Source organism: Stegodyphus dumicola, chromosome 5, assembly GCF_044657685.1.
Source record: "Stegodyphus dumicola isolate Sdum_Otavi_A_Nest chromosome 5, ASM4465768v1".
Taxonomy (NCBI): domain Eukaryota; kingdom Metazoa; phylum Arthropoda; class Arachnida; order Araneae; family Eresidae; genus Stegodyphus; species Stegodyphus dumicola.
Genome location: NC_140772.1, coordinates 89,377,026 through 89,391,837, shown reverse-complemented (window position 1 = coordinate 89,391,837; position 14,812 = coordinate 89,377,026). Strand labels below are relative to the sequence as shown.

The window sequence follows — 14,812 nt, the reverse complement described above, 5'->3', positions numbered from 1 at the left end:
CATTTGGCATAATATGCTAAGAGTAAGAACGATCATTCAAAGAAGATGTTGAAATGTTTTTATTTATGATATGAAACAAAGAACAGATAGATTTCACGGAATTCTGTTTTGTGTCTACTGAATTCCTTTGTAGCATTTTATTTTTTTATAAATCAAGACTTCTTTGAATTGTGAGTCAGTAAGCTTATATATGTATATACTGCGTGTGTGTATATATATACATATATATGTGTGTATATATATATATATATATATATTCCAAAGCGCTTTAGATGACATTGATGGATGGCCCAGAGTTTTCATTCTCAAAGCGTCTTTCTTTGAAAGGACAGCCAGAAAAGTCATTTGTCAATCACTTGTCCTCAACCGTACGAGTCAGGATAGGTTCAGCTTTCCTACTTTTTGTTCAACGGACACACATTATTTCAAATGGTCTGAAAACATTAAGAATGAATAAATAAGCGCGAGGTGAATTCTAGCTTATCATTCATGTAATTTGACTCACTTTGAAAAGGCATCTAGAAATAGAATATCGTCTTCATTTTTTATAAGTTTCTAGTTTTACACCTTCGGCATGTAAGGACACCGATATAACGGCTTCATCACTTTTACATTAATGTAATTATAAAGGCAGGCTTATGCATTTTGCTTATCATTAAGTAGTATTAAATATTTTCTTCCTCATAAAATTTAGCCATTTATTAAGACATTGTAATCAGAAATACATTTGCTTCAGCGCATTAGGAAATGAAAATTTAATCAGCTGTTATTCTTAAACTATGACACATTTAACCTTAAAATTTGCACTGAATTCATAATAACAGGAAATTATGAGACAGGATGTTCGAAAAAGATTTTTAATTTAACGATAAAATAATCGAAGTTCATATGTAACTACATGTTTCACAACAAGGCAAGAGAGGTGGGAGACCTTGATTTTCTGCCCGCCCATCGGGATGTTCTCCCTCAAATCTGGGGCGGAAGCTTAACAATTAGTAATGCCCAACGACTACTAATATATCTACTGAAATGCATAGGTTTCGGCACGCTTCAACCTATACCTGTTCTTTTTTCAGTACTGTTGTGTACTTTAAGCGAGTCAACTGTTTAGTCTGTAATGCAATGGAAACGTATTATAATTCAAGCGTCAAGCAGAAATATTTTTCGTCTCTATCTGTCTGTAAATACTCTTGTATTGTTACGAACACATTTTAATAACATTAGTTTATATGAACATTTGATGCTGAAATCTCGCCGTTGACTTTCAGTAGTATTAACAACTATTAAACTTTACCAGCAACTACGATGAGAATTCCTCCACCGCTTTCAATTGTGGCCTAATACTATTTTTAGCCAATTGTGATGTAATCACATAATTTCCCGCTGTTGTTGTCATTTTGAATTTAGATAATCGTAGCACTTTACCATCTATTTAATATTATTATACATATATGTGTTCTTACTAAGTTATTTTCCTTTCACTACAAAGCGTATTTTAATAGACACTCATCTGTATAATGTGATATTTTTGAACGACTAGAAGCGTTGCTATGGTTGATTCTTTTTATATTATTTATTCTATGGTAAAACATTACATTAAATATACAGAGTTTTCCGTAAAACGCTTCACAATGAAAATTTATATTATTTTTATCTTTTAAATTAATCAAAAAGTAACAAATAAAAAAGCAACAAAGATACTTTTCCTCGTGAAAAAATGTTTTAGACAGTTGTTTAATTCCGTCGTTATATATTAAAATATTTTCTTTGCTGCTTTATTAACATGATGTTACAAGTTCTTGCGGGCAAGCTATTTTTGAAAAACTGTGTGCATATCAAAAAGGAAAATTTTCTTCTGCTATTGACGCAATTAAAAAATTCGTTCTAAATTTCTAACCCTAGCCTTTTTATTAGTAGTTTTTTTTATTAGTATTTATTTTTTAGTCAATTTTTTTTTTATTATTATTATTTTTTCTTGAAATATTCCCTGGATTATCCGGTTTTGTTTGAGAACAGCTATTCAATTAAACACAATTAAAACGCAATTAAAAGTGTTTTCTGTTTCAATAACAGTTGAGTTAGCGCATTTCAAGCATTTGATAATTTCGTAGAAATGTTTCACAATAATCACATTAACGCATTTCATATAATTTAACTTACTTATCATATCATTACTTACTTCATATAATTTTACATATAATTAAAGAGCAAATTACTCTTCGTGGATTTCTTTCATTTGTTCGTAAAAGAACTAAAGATAAACAAAAAAAAATATATATATATTTATTAATTTAATTTGACAGTTCTGAATTCATTATCAGTTTTCCAATTCTTGTTATTTGGTTTAGTTTTTTAAACCTTAGCTTTGTCTTTAATTAAGATCTTAGAAAAGAAAAAGGCGTGAAACTTCGACAGCTTAGAAAAACATGATTGCTTTTACAGAAATCCTCATTTTTGTTCAAGAAACAGAAACTTCATTTTTATTCTCCCACTGATAACAAAACCATTTTTATTTAAATTTGTTATTTTTGCAGATGTGGCTCCGACTCTCATATCGGCGTTTCCAGAGCAAACCGCTCATTCCGGAGATACAATATCCCTGAAATGTGTCACTACAGGCAATCCATTTCCCCGCATCACATGGTTCCTCGATGACAATCCCTTGGACCAAGGTCCACGGGTGGCTGCCATTGACCGAATAGGAGATCTAGGACACGTGACTGGAATCTTGAATATTACTGAAGCACGTGTAGAAGACAGTGGTGAATACCGATGTCAAGGAGAAAATGACGTAGGAACTACGTTCCATGCTGCTCGACTTAATATTTACGGCTCTCCCTTTGTGAGAACCATGAAGAATCTCACAGCCATTTCCGGAGAAGATCTTACTATCCGTTGTCCATACGGTGGCTATCCCATAAAAGGAATTCGTTGGTTTAAAAGTAAGTATTAATTTTAGTAATACACTGTTTATTAGGAAATCATTGAAACTATTGGAAATTATTACATCTTATCATTTTAATGTTATTGCCAATCCAAATTTTTGTTTTGCCAATCCAAAAGACGCACTTCGGTTTGGCACATGTATTTAATTTTCGATGTTTTAGGCAGAATGGAAATAATAAATACGCACAAAATGATAACAAATTGATTTTGTCATTCTTATTTACTCGAATCCTCTTTGCTTTAGACAAATATAATTATTATTATAAAATCTGTTTTTTTTTTTTTTTTTTTTCCTCTTGCAAGGGGAAAAAATCAGACTTTAATGATACTTTAGCAAGTTCTATAAATATCCAAACAATAATATATTTCTTTTTAATTAACAAAACTATACAAAACTATATATGGTACATGTTTGCAAACTGAATTAAATAGTCGCTCGAATGAGAGTTGAAATTCCAAAACCAGAAGAAATACTTATTCTTAATATCGAAGTTGAGTACGTTAACACTACATTAGGCTAAACAAAGACCTAAAATAATAATGAATAATGCACTAATAACTCATTTCTTCTTGTAATTAGTTTTTTGGTATTCGTAGGAATATATTGTAGCAAGCAGCTATTATTTTTTAATAACATAGCCTTTAAATCAAAGATATAATTTTTAATCTGTAATTAGAATTACAATCTCCTTTTTTTCCCAGTCATTAAAATCATCTTATTTAAGTGTTTGAATAACATTTTGGAAATAAAATCTTAGATATTAAAATACTTCTTTCATAGTGAGATATGAATGGCAGAAATAAGAGATTACACTAGAGATTTTCAGTTTGAGCCGTTTTATTCTTGTATTTTCTACTCATTTGAAAACACCAATTTCCCAAATAGGCTGTACAATGTACAATTCAAGGCATGCAAAACCAAACAAAGCTCTTGCGTAAAATATATGAAGGCATTTCTATCAAAAGCATAAATTCTAATAAACGAGAAAAAATTTGCTTTTCAAAATCCTCATATTATATAGAATCCTCAGACAAACTGTACTTGTTATGAGCTGTAAGAATAAATCAGAGTTAAATTTGAGAAAATATTACTTTTAGTAAAATTCTTGAAAAATATATTTAATAAACATTATCGTAGACTATTTTTATTGGAATATATATATTTTTTTTATTTTAAGTAAAGCAGATAATAAAAATCAGATTAAATAAATCGTAAAACATAATCCTCTGTTTAAAAGGCTCTGGAAAAGTTATGTCACGTGCATGAAACTTATATTGCCACTTTTTTAGAAAAAGAATGAAAGTTCAATTTTTTTCTTCTATGAAGATATAGATCTAGATCTCAGTTATTACACAGGTACGTTATTTGACAGGTATCGCATTTACTGATACCCCTGTTCTATTTTTTTAAATGATTTTACAGACTCAACATTTTTTGACAATTCAATCTTACAAAATTACAAAATGATTCAAAATTACAAAATGATTGAAATCTTACAAAATGATTGTGACGTCCAGAAAGCACTTGAGCAGTTAAGGATAACTTGCACAAGCGTATGTATTTGAATGTATATTCATCGAAGGTGACCAGTTAACAGATTCGTTTCCTAAAAGAAACTGATCTGCAAGAATTTCTGAAAAGGTTTCAAAGCTAAAATCATAATTTAAAGTCTCACAACATGATTACTTTCTTAAATCTTCAATGGTAAAGAATACGCTGCATAATCTTATTCATTAATCCATTAGATAATATGCTTTAGACAAAATTCTATTAGGTGAGTACAGCATACAGTACGAAAAATCAATAATACATCCATTCATTGATTATTTAGTTCAGCAGTTCTCAACATTTTGACTAACGTATACCATCTAAACAAAAATTGAAAAAATTTAGGACCACCACAAATGTAATACTACCACCACAAAAGAACTATTATCACCACCGCTCTTGAACAAAGCTCAGATCGCATAAATTTACAAGTGTTAGATAATACCCTCAACTAGGATGTTGGGGGTTTAATTTTTGAATTTAATAATTAAAAATATTTTGCTTCTTTGCGTACCAACTATTTTTCTTTTGCGTACCACTGGTTGAGAAGCCCTGACTTATCTTTTTATTACAGCTAATTTGCTGCATGATAAGAATACAATTTCCTCAAAACCCCTTTTGAGGAAACTTAATTAGGCAGACTATCACAGTTTTATGTAGTTTATATATACAAGCTACTATTTTATTGTAATTATTTCTGAAGCTCAGGTTTAACTCAGTTTAATATATATATATATATATATATATAAACGCAAAAAAACAGTAAAATTTCTAGCAGTCAATCAATTTTCATCACTTCGAAAATAAAACAGGCGTTGTCAGAAACAATTATATATATTTCAGACATTGGCGTTGGATAAAGGTGGGGGTGGCGTTGAAACGAATACTTACGTAATTAGAATCAAATGTAGCCCCGAGTTTGTTTTTGAACAAGACATTTCTTTAAAAGCATATTCTAATTCACATATTACTAGCAAAGGTATCTGCATCCATTCTTCATCACATCTGTTCTGTTTTATATATTTTTACGGGCGCACGGACTCGTAGCAGATTGAATGAACAAGTCTGATGAAAAGTTAATAAGATTTATTCTTATCACAAGAAATAAAACAAAATGTTAAAATTTTTCCGCACAGATATTCGTACAATATCACACAGTAGTTATATATTAAATTACAAGAGCGTTAAATAGAACATAATTCAAGCGCAGAGAAAGTTAATCCGTTCTCAATCGCGAATTCGCTACAGTCAACAACAATAAATCAGTAAACAACTGAACTGTTTTCTCCGGCTTTTATAAGATTTTTAATCATGCACGAGAGCATTCTGGTATTTTCTCGAGATTTCCGGAAAGCATAAGAGATTACGAGATATATAAATAACGTCTCGTCGAGCACGAGAAAAATACTGCAATTTACGAATGGCCCTTCGTATAAAAAACGTTCAAGTTGAACGTAAAAATATTATAAAAAGTGTCCAGTAACAAATATTAGATATTTACGTATATTTTTATGTTATAATATACGTAAGTTTTACTTAAAATGTAGGTATATTTACGCGAGAGATTACTGTTCATTCATAACTTTTACGTATAATATATGTAAATTTCAGGGATTTACGTATATTTTTAGTAAAAGGTTACGTATACTTATCGCATATACATAAATTTCTCCAATTTTTTGCTTCACGTATGCGTATATATTTAGTAAAAATTTAGGTAAATCTCCCTTGTTTTTTACTGTATATAAAAGTATATATTAAACAGATATTAACGTAGATATTACCCGTATTTTATGGTACAAAATCGTATATATTTGATAGTAATTGATCTAAATCTTCCCTGTGTTTTCTTTGCATATGCGAATGTGGTAAAAATTTAGTCCGATGTCTTCTCCACTTATCCTATTAAAATGGATTATAAAAATTATTCCACATATTCCATGTATTCCGGATCTAACTTCATGATGAGAAGGTAAAAACGGTTTACATATCTGCCGTATATTTGTATATTGATAAGCGATATCGCCATACGCATCCGCTTTTAGATTAAATCTTCTTTCGGTCTCTAAATGTTTAAAAAATATCTTTAAATGGAATTAACTCAAATGAAAGTTCAAATAAACTGCAAACATCAGATAAATGATTCTAACACATCTTCAAAAAATGTTAACTGAGATTTGACAGGGGTTTTTCTTAAGAACGAATTGAATTTGCTGAAAAACTTTCAACGTTTTTCAGTATCATATCCTTGCCTCAGTTTCTCAAACAACCGCTCAGATTTCTTGAGCAACCTGGAAAGACCTATGCTTTCAAATCCTTTGTGGATAAAATAGTAGTTTACATTTAAACTTTGTTCATTTTAATTTCATTTCCGATTGCCATAAATATCATAATTTCCAGATGGCATTTTAAAAGTATTTATTCCTACCGAATTATTCATAAAATAAATAAAATTACGTATCGTTTAATTTGCATTGCATGAAGTTGCAAAAAATATATCAAAAAGAGATAAAATGAGTCATGATGACGCATATCGATTTTTATGTCATCTCAAACTTTCCAAGTTCTTATTTGTTACTTTAACGGAGGACGATGAAAATTGCAGTTTGAAAACAGGCTGACATAATCTTTAAGTAACATGTCACAAACACTCACCGTATTCGCTAACGTATGCTATCTACTATCAATTTTCCTTTGTTCTGATAATGAAACATCGTAGCAAAGAAAAGATATTGCAAACTGTTTGATTCTGAGTACAGCGAAGAGTAAGAAAAATTGGGGAAAAATTTAGATGATACCAAACTAATTTATGTTTTTAATAAGTTTAAAGGAAATAGAAGCTTATTAATTAAGTAGGTGCATTTCCTAATTGATAGGTTTATTTATAAAGCAATAAAGATTTACAAATGAGCATTTTTATGCCTCTGAGCTGAGTGATTTTAATAAATGATAAGCATTTATTAGATTAAAGAAGGGTCTTCTGATTGTTCTTCCGATTGTGATTTGCCATTTAAAATAAGGCTAGAAATTTTAATTCAAAGTATTTGCTTTGATTATATATAAAATTCTGAAAAATATTAACTTCTTCATTTCTAAGATCTTGTTAATTTTCTGCTAAATTTATATACAGTGTACTCGGGATTATCCGGGCTAATGCCGGGAAAGAAGGTCACGGTTACTGAAAAACATGGAAAATCCAAGTTATCAATTTTCATGCATATTGTATGCATTTGCTTTGTTTTCGAGAACTTTTAAATATCTGTCAGATTCAACTGCGTATTTTTCCAAATACTATTATTTTATTCGAATCCCTTTTCGTCGACGAACTCCTCCAATAATGTTTCAGTAGAGGACATTGCTATTTTAGAACTGCTGTATTTAATTTTTGGAATCTTTTTCACTTGTATTTTCAAGTATCACTCTCTGCCTCTTCTATTCTTGTAATGTTTGAAACGATATCCGAATCACTAGAGCAACTATTGAACCATTCCTCAATTTTTCGCGATCGACATTTTCGAAGCATTTTACATTATAATTTTTTGGCATACAATTTCAGTTTCATGTCAGAACCTCTTTTTTAAAAATTAAAAAGTATATATATATATGCTATAGTTACAACTTTGGTTATTGCCTCAACATTTCACAATTAGATTAATCTCAGATTTCTACATTTCACAATTAGATTAATCTCAGATTTCTACATTTCACAATTAGATTAATCTCAGATTTCTACATTTCACAATTAGATTAATCTCAGATTTCTACATTTCACAATTAGATAAATCTTTCGATTTTGTACATTTGTACATTATGAAAAAACTTTTTGGGCACTCAGATTTGAGCATGAGTGTTTTTTACACACTCTAGCGTAGAGCGAGTGTAGAGGCGTGGCAACCGCCACGCACGGGTTATCCGTAAGCCGAATAATCCGCACCCGGATAATCAAGAGTGAACTGTATTTGAAGTTTTAATTTTAGGCTGAAATAAATCTGAACTTGACGTTGAGATTTGGTAAAATTTCTTTTTAATCTCCTTAAAAGGAAGAGATAGTATAGAATAAAGTAATCTATACAAGCTCTTGTCTCTATTTTGAGGTAATTTCTACGCTTACTAGGTTTATTGAACAACAAAGCTGGCACCATTATTGTATAATCACCCATTTTAGCAATTATATTAAAACTAGTGACAACTTATAATTGCAAATTAATTATATAGCTGTGAGCATCAAATGCCCTAGAGCGACTATAACCTTAAGGGTTTGTAATTAAACAAAATTAATACCTGTAACAATACTGTCGATTATTTCGATGTAACAAATGCCAACTTCCCATTTACTGGTATAATGCTGGGGACGACACACACGGTTAAGTCAGTATATTATTTTATTTTCCAACCTTATGCAATAAACAAATCATATTTTTTCTAGATCGGTTAATTCATAGCCCAGTTAATTGGCACCCGAGATAATCAAAAATTGGCTGTATTAGAAATTTTGTTACCTTTATATTTTATGATAAAGAAAGATTATTTACATTTAAAACCATTTAACTTAATCTATTAACTGAAACGCAGATATCTAAAAAATTCTTTTGCAAATATCGTAATTAGTCATGTTATCAGAGTGCAGAAAGTTTTCAATATTAACCAAAATTACCATAGCGAACTACGCAAAGTGACTCTCCGCCGCTATTCCATTTCGCCTTTGGGCCAGCTCTTCTGCGAGCCAAATTCCTATCAAGACATATTTTTCTTTATATCTCTCTATTATATGTTGCCATATTACATTAATACTTTTTTGAATGATGATTTTGTTTACTTATTGTAAACCTATGGCTGTCTTAAATTTTAAAAGAAAAATGCTTTTTTGGCTAAAGACTTCTACTAGAATTACTAAATTATTACCTAGAACTAATGATTTATTTTCCAGGTAAAGATTTGGTTTGGAAGGTTTTTCTCAATGTCATTGTTAGTTGTATTGTATTCATATGGTAAATTATAGTACACCTATTAGGGCGTTCGCTCTTAAAGGACGGTAGCATTTCATGCATGTCTCAAAACGTATGCATGCATGTACTTTAAAAAGCATTAACAATGCAAAACAAAAATCTGAAAGGTTTCAGATTTTAAATTACGTCTAAATTGGCGTTTTTTTAATATTTTGTCCGTTACATCTATTTATTAAATATCACGTTCTTCGCATTTAAACCATTAAAATTCAGTTTAACAGCAATTAACTCAGACGAGCTCTCGCCATTCTGACGCTAGCACGCAGCATCTGCATTTACACCGCCGGACATCTATAGAACTAGCTCAACGCCAGCTGTATCTGAAGACTCTAAAATTGCACCTTCACGAGATTTTTTATCTCAATTACGAACTTTGTCACGTTAGGTTAGAAAAAGATATGCATTTTTCGTACGAGTTCTACACAGGATGTGGTTTTTATAACCTGGGTGCCTGCTGACAAGTGTTTCTAACACCTGTGTCATCAAGAGCAATATCGCAAAATAATTTTAAACTGAGCATATCTTTATAATTTCCGATACAGAGTCTCGCGAGCTGAAGATAATTTTTTTTTCTGTACAACATTGGCATTGGTCGTTTTGAAATCCTTGAGTTTGTTAATCAAAAATTCGTTAAAGTTTTACAAAATATGAAATCGATAATAAAACAAATTCCTAATTTCAAATTTGGGCTTCCACATGCCATGCCCATATTCGCAGTAGGATTCCGTCATTCGAAATTCGATGGCTTTATGTACCGTTGCTTTATCACAATGCGAGAAATATACATACATTTGTGTAGATTTTTCATTATTTAATTTCTTCAAATATAATGCAAGTCTCTAACATTTAGTGGCAACAGTTTGAAGAGTGAAACGGACATTTATAGTGAACCAGGGCAACATCGCATATCGAAAACAATAGTCCTTCAGGTACAAAGGCCCTTTGGACCTAAAAAAAAATATGCATGCTTTCATGCACGTCTCATAAAAGTGAAAAAATAGGATAGCTGATGAAAGAATTTTGTTATTGATAAAAATTTCAGAAACAATAATATAATAGAATATCTCAAAGGTTAAGCCCATTATTATAAAATGTGATCATTTTGTCTTTGACATAATTTTCTAACTAACTTTGCGTAATTTCTTTAGATCCCATATTTATAAACAATTAATTGTATATAATATAAGCAACATTAATTACCATTTTATTTCAACCTGGCGGTGTGATGATCCATGGCGAATCAGCTGTCGATGGATTGTCCTGTCGATGAAAGGGCGACGGCAGAAAGGCCAGACCCGCAAACTAAACCCATTAATTGAATCTGGAATTAAAGAATTTACAAGTAAATTTTAGTGTAAAACAAATATAAAAATGTAAAAATGTCAATTCTTTCTGATCCATTTAATTGTTATTGCGAAAAATTCTTTGCCGGAACATACATATATATATTAGAGATAAAATTATCATAAACCATACTACTGGATAATTTTACTGTTTTAGTGTATAAAAAATATATTTTTGTTTTATTAAACAAAAGGTTATATTTTGCATCTATGCTATTCTTCATGCAAACCTAAATCCTACAGAAAGTAGGATTTTAATTAGATCTCATTATTTTATTCTATGGTATACATACAAATATATTGCTTTTTTATCAGCACATTTTGAAATCAAACGCAGCAAGCAATTATTCAGGCAATAACTCGGCATTACCTTCTGAGTTAAATCTTCGCTATTACCCATCAACATATAAGATGCATCTTAAAGGTTTCTATCACAATGACATTCATTTTGTTTCCGCCTACACAACTGCTTACTACTAATATTAATTTGCTGGCCGCCTACATGTTGAGTATCTTTTTAGCTTTCCTTTCGCAAATTCTCGCTGGCATTATTTATAAAACGTTTTTATAATACTGCATTATTGCAAATCCTCATTTTTACTTTGTGTTCATTCAGTTAATACAATAATTGCACCTTATATTTGGACTAGGTATTGTTACCAATTTTGTATTTAGTTTGCTATTTTTAGTAAAATTGCAATTAAAATTATTTTATTTAATCGTGCAATGCAGCGCGTGATGAGTGTTAAGAGCCGAAAAATTAAAAATACAAGAGCAAGTGCATTTAACAGTTAATAAAAGTTTATCTCCGTAACTGATATTTAATTTAAATAAATGTAATTAACTACAATGTTAATTGTAATCTTAATTCTACGCTTTTTGGTTTCCAGAAATTGCTAGAACTCTCTCGTGCGGCCGATTTAAAAAGCTATAAATGTCAGAGAGAGAACATCTCAGCTCAGTTGTTGTTTAGAAAACTGTTGTTTGTTGATTGTAGCGAGTTCGAGGTGAGATCGGATTAGCGTTCCCTGCGCTTCGGGCGTTCTACTTAATGTTTTAGTAGTTTAAAATATAGCTACTGATTATATTACGTAATATTGAAATACTGTACGAATATTTTTGAGGAAACATTAAGCGTTGTTATATTTCTTGCGATAATAATACATTTTATTAACTTTTTATCGGACTTGTTGATTCAATCTACTAATACAAACCCGTACGTACGCAATATTATAAAGAAAGAATGGATTACATTTTCCTTAAACTTTATTCCAGTTTTTATGGTACTACATTAGAGGCATGCTATCAATATATTTAATATTTTTTTTATTTATTACATTAAACATTTTAGTACGTGAATTTAACCTTTTAACTGTCATGCCCGAGATTGGTGTTCGAAAATGTCACGCCCGAGTATTTCTCGGGGTAGTTTTTTTTTTTTTTTTTTTTTTTTTTTTTTTTTGAGTGCATCGTATTGTCATACCCGAATATATATCGGGAGATGTTGATTTCGGCTACATTTGGTTTTTCCAATAAAAAAATTTGACAATTTGTGTACCCAAATCATCAAAATAACTTGACAGTTAAAGGGTTAAACATATGTTCTTCCCCACCTACCCGATGACGAGATATATTCAGTTTTATCTGTGTTCCATCATTTCTTTTATCTTTTCCGAAAACTTAAATTATAAGGGAAATATGGCTTATATATTTTGGCATTGTTTTATCAGCCCAAAACATTATTAGCCTATAAGTAGGATTTTGTCTTCGTTCAATATAAATGACATATCACTTTTCAAATTGTTGCCGCGAAATACTATGCTCCCGTATTATTTTTAAAGAAATTAGATGACTAAGAATCTTTATATATGTTCCTCGCATTGTGGAAGAAAAAGGTCAGTCATCAAATTTTAAATAACGCAGTGGCCCTTCCAATATATGCAACTGGAAATCCGAATTTTGAATTTGTTTTATTATTTATTTTGACAGTTTTTTAAACTTTAATGATTTTTGTTTAGCAAACTCAACGATTTGAAAGAGAGTAGGAAGAACACTGATAGAAATAAAACACCTTTATCTCCAGAGAAGCGAGTCTGTTGACATTCGGTAAAATGTAAGATAGTTATCTTCCAATTTTAATTAATAATCTCGGCTCTATCAAAGAAATGTGTTGCCGTGGTTGGAAACAAAATGCTTTTATCTTCCATGCTTCAATGTTTTGCCATTCAATGAAAAGAATATTGTTTATACTATAATAATGATTTAATTTTATTTATTTAAGTAAATATGTTTTTAAATCACTAAATGTCTAATTAGAAATATTTATGAAATTACAGTAGCTGGACTCAATAAAATTGTTATATTTTCTTTTTTAAATCTTCTGACAGAACGAACGGCTAGTTTTTTTTTTTTTTTTTTTTTTTTTTTTTTTTTTTTTAAGAAAATAATATAAAAAATATAAGTTCTAGGTTCAACTGTTCTACTAGATCTAATTGTACGCTCGGAATCGTATGAAACAATTCTTGCTCTAACTGTGTGGATTCATGATCCATACAGTTCTGGATCAATTCTAGCTTAATTTGGTATCATAACGGCACTATTTGAATTAAGCTACAGTTGTTTAGACAAACATAAGTCTGGTCGTATTACTTCAACTTGTTAAACATTTCTTTTGATTGACATTAAAGAAAATGCTAACTTCCCTGTACAAACTTACCGGTTTAATTCATTATTTAAAGTTAGGAATTCAAATAATCTTACTTACGCACCACCTCGTAAAAATCAGCCCAAATATTGCACTGTGTAATCTATAGTCTCACGGCCAAGAGAAGAAAATTCGCCAAGCTTACATCACGATACCAGCACCTTACTTTTAGTAAGCCGGAGCTTAAACTATTATGTATAATAGTAGAATTCGGATTCAATGTTTTTTTTTAAGTTTGAGTGGCTTCTGTTTGTCTCTCCCCGCAGTGAAATGAACTCATTTTCCTAACATACTAGGTCAACTTTCATTTCGTCGTAAACGCATAGCAGACTGTACTTGTACTTATGCATTACTTCGCGCTCACCAGCCGTCAACCGATAAAGTCGCTAAACACTGCAATTTAATTCCGACCAACGGGTTGGCTCCATTGGTGTTATGTGGTTTACCGCATGTGTGACGTGTATACAAGCCAGAAGAATAGTCCTCCACAATGGCATTCCTTCCCTTAGGGCTGCTATCGCACATCCATTTGTTTTGAAAGAACACAGTTTGGAATAATTTTTCTGCTTTGTCACAACAGCCAGTCATCACTGATCACCTTGGGGTTAACACAGGTTAAACTGGTTCTCCATTACAAACAAGCTAATAGCATTCGAAGCCGATAGCTGATTGGTTGAAAACTAACAACTTACAATTTTTTTTCGAAAGAAAGGAAAAAAAATCGCGCGTATTTCTTTCAATAGTAAACCAGGAAAAAAAATTGTCCGTAATAGTTGTTCGTGTGAAACAAATGCGTGTGTGATATCGGCCTTAGGCGGATAGCCCTAGAGCAGCGGTTTTCCAACTAACTTATACCATCTAAACAAAAATTGAAAACTTTCGTACTCCCACTACATTTTACAATGATTATTTTTCAATTTCTCAAGTATTAAAAGAAGTATATTTTACCATTTGCACAATCTGTTGATTATTCGTATTAAATATGCACACATAAAGAGAATTCGATTAAAAATTGGTTACCATTTTAATAATCAAAATATAAGTTATAATACTTATGAAAAGTGAAGGAATTTAAGTGTGAAATTTGGGTCTTTGTTTTAAGAGATATATGTTTCTTTATGTCTGGTCTTATTTCAATTCGTTTTAACCGTAAATTAGGATCCTCTTTTAATTTCGTTTTGTATTTATTTTTCAAATACAACACGGAAGAAAATCCTTGTTCACACAAATAGTTTTTGCAAAAAGCCAATAAAAATTTAATACC

At 30.6% G+C, this 14,812-nt stretch overlaps 1 protein-coding gene and 1 long non-coding RNA gene across 3 annotated transcripts in view; one reads left to right on the top strand and one right to left on the bottom strand.

Moving 5' to 3' along the window:
* LOC118181837 (cell adhesion molecule Dscam1-like) overlaps positions 1-14,812 on the top strand; it is a 1,450,682-nt gene that overhangs the window by 1,191,912 nt on the left and 243,958 nt on the right. The window contains exon 8 of the mRNA XM_085816862.1: positions 2,535-2,942. Coding sequence (XP_085672988.1) covers positions 2,535-2,942 — 408 coding nt within the window. The remainder of the gene's footprint in view (positions 1-2,534; positions 2,943-14,812) is intronic.
* Positions 1-14,812, bottom strand: part of LOC146997162 (uncharacterized) — a 101,383-nt gene that overhangs the window by 10,845 nt on the left and 75,726 nt on the right. For both annotated transcript variants that reach the window (XR_015041167.1, XR_015041166.1), the window contains one exon: positions 10,702-10,822. This is a non-coding gene — a long non-coding RNA (uncharacterized LOC146997162). The remainder of the gene's footprint in view (positions 1-10,701; positions 10,823-14,812) is intronic.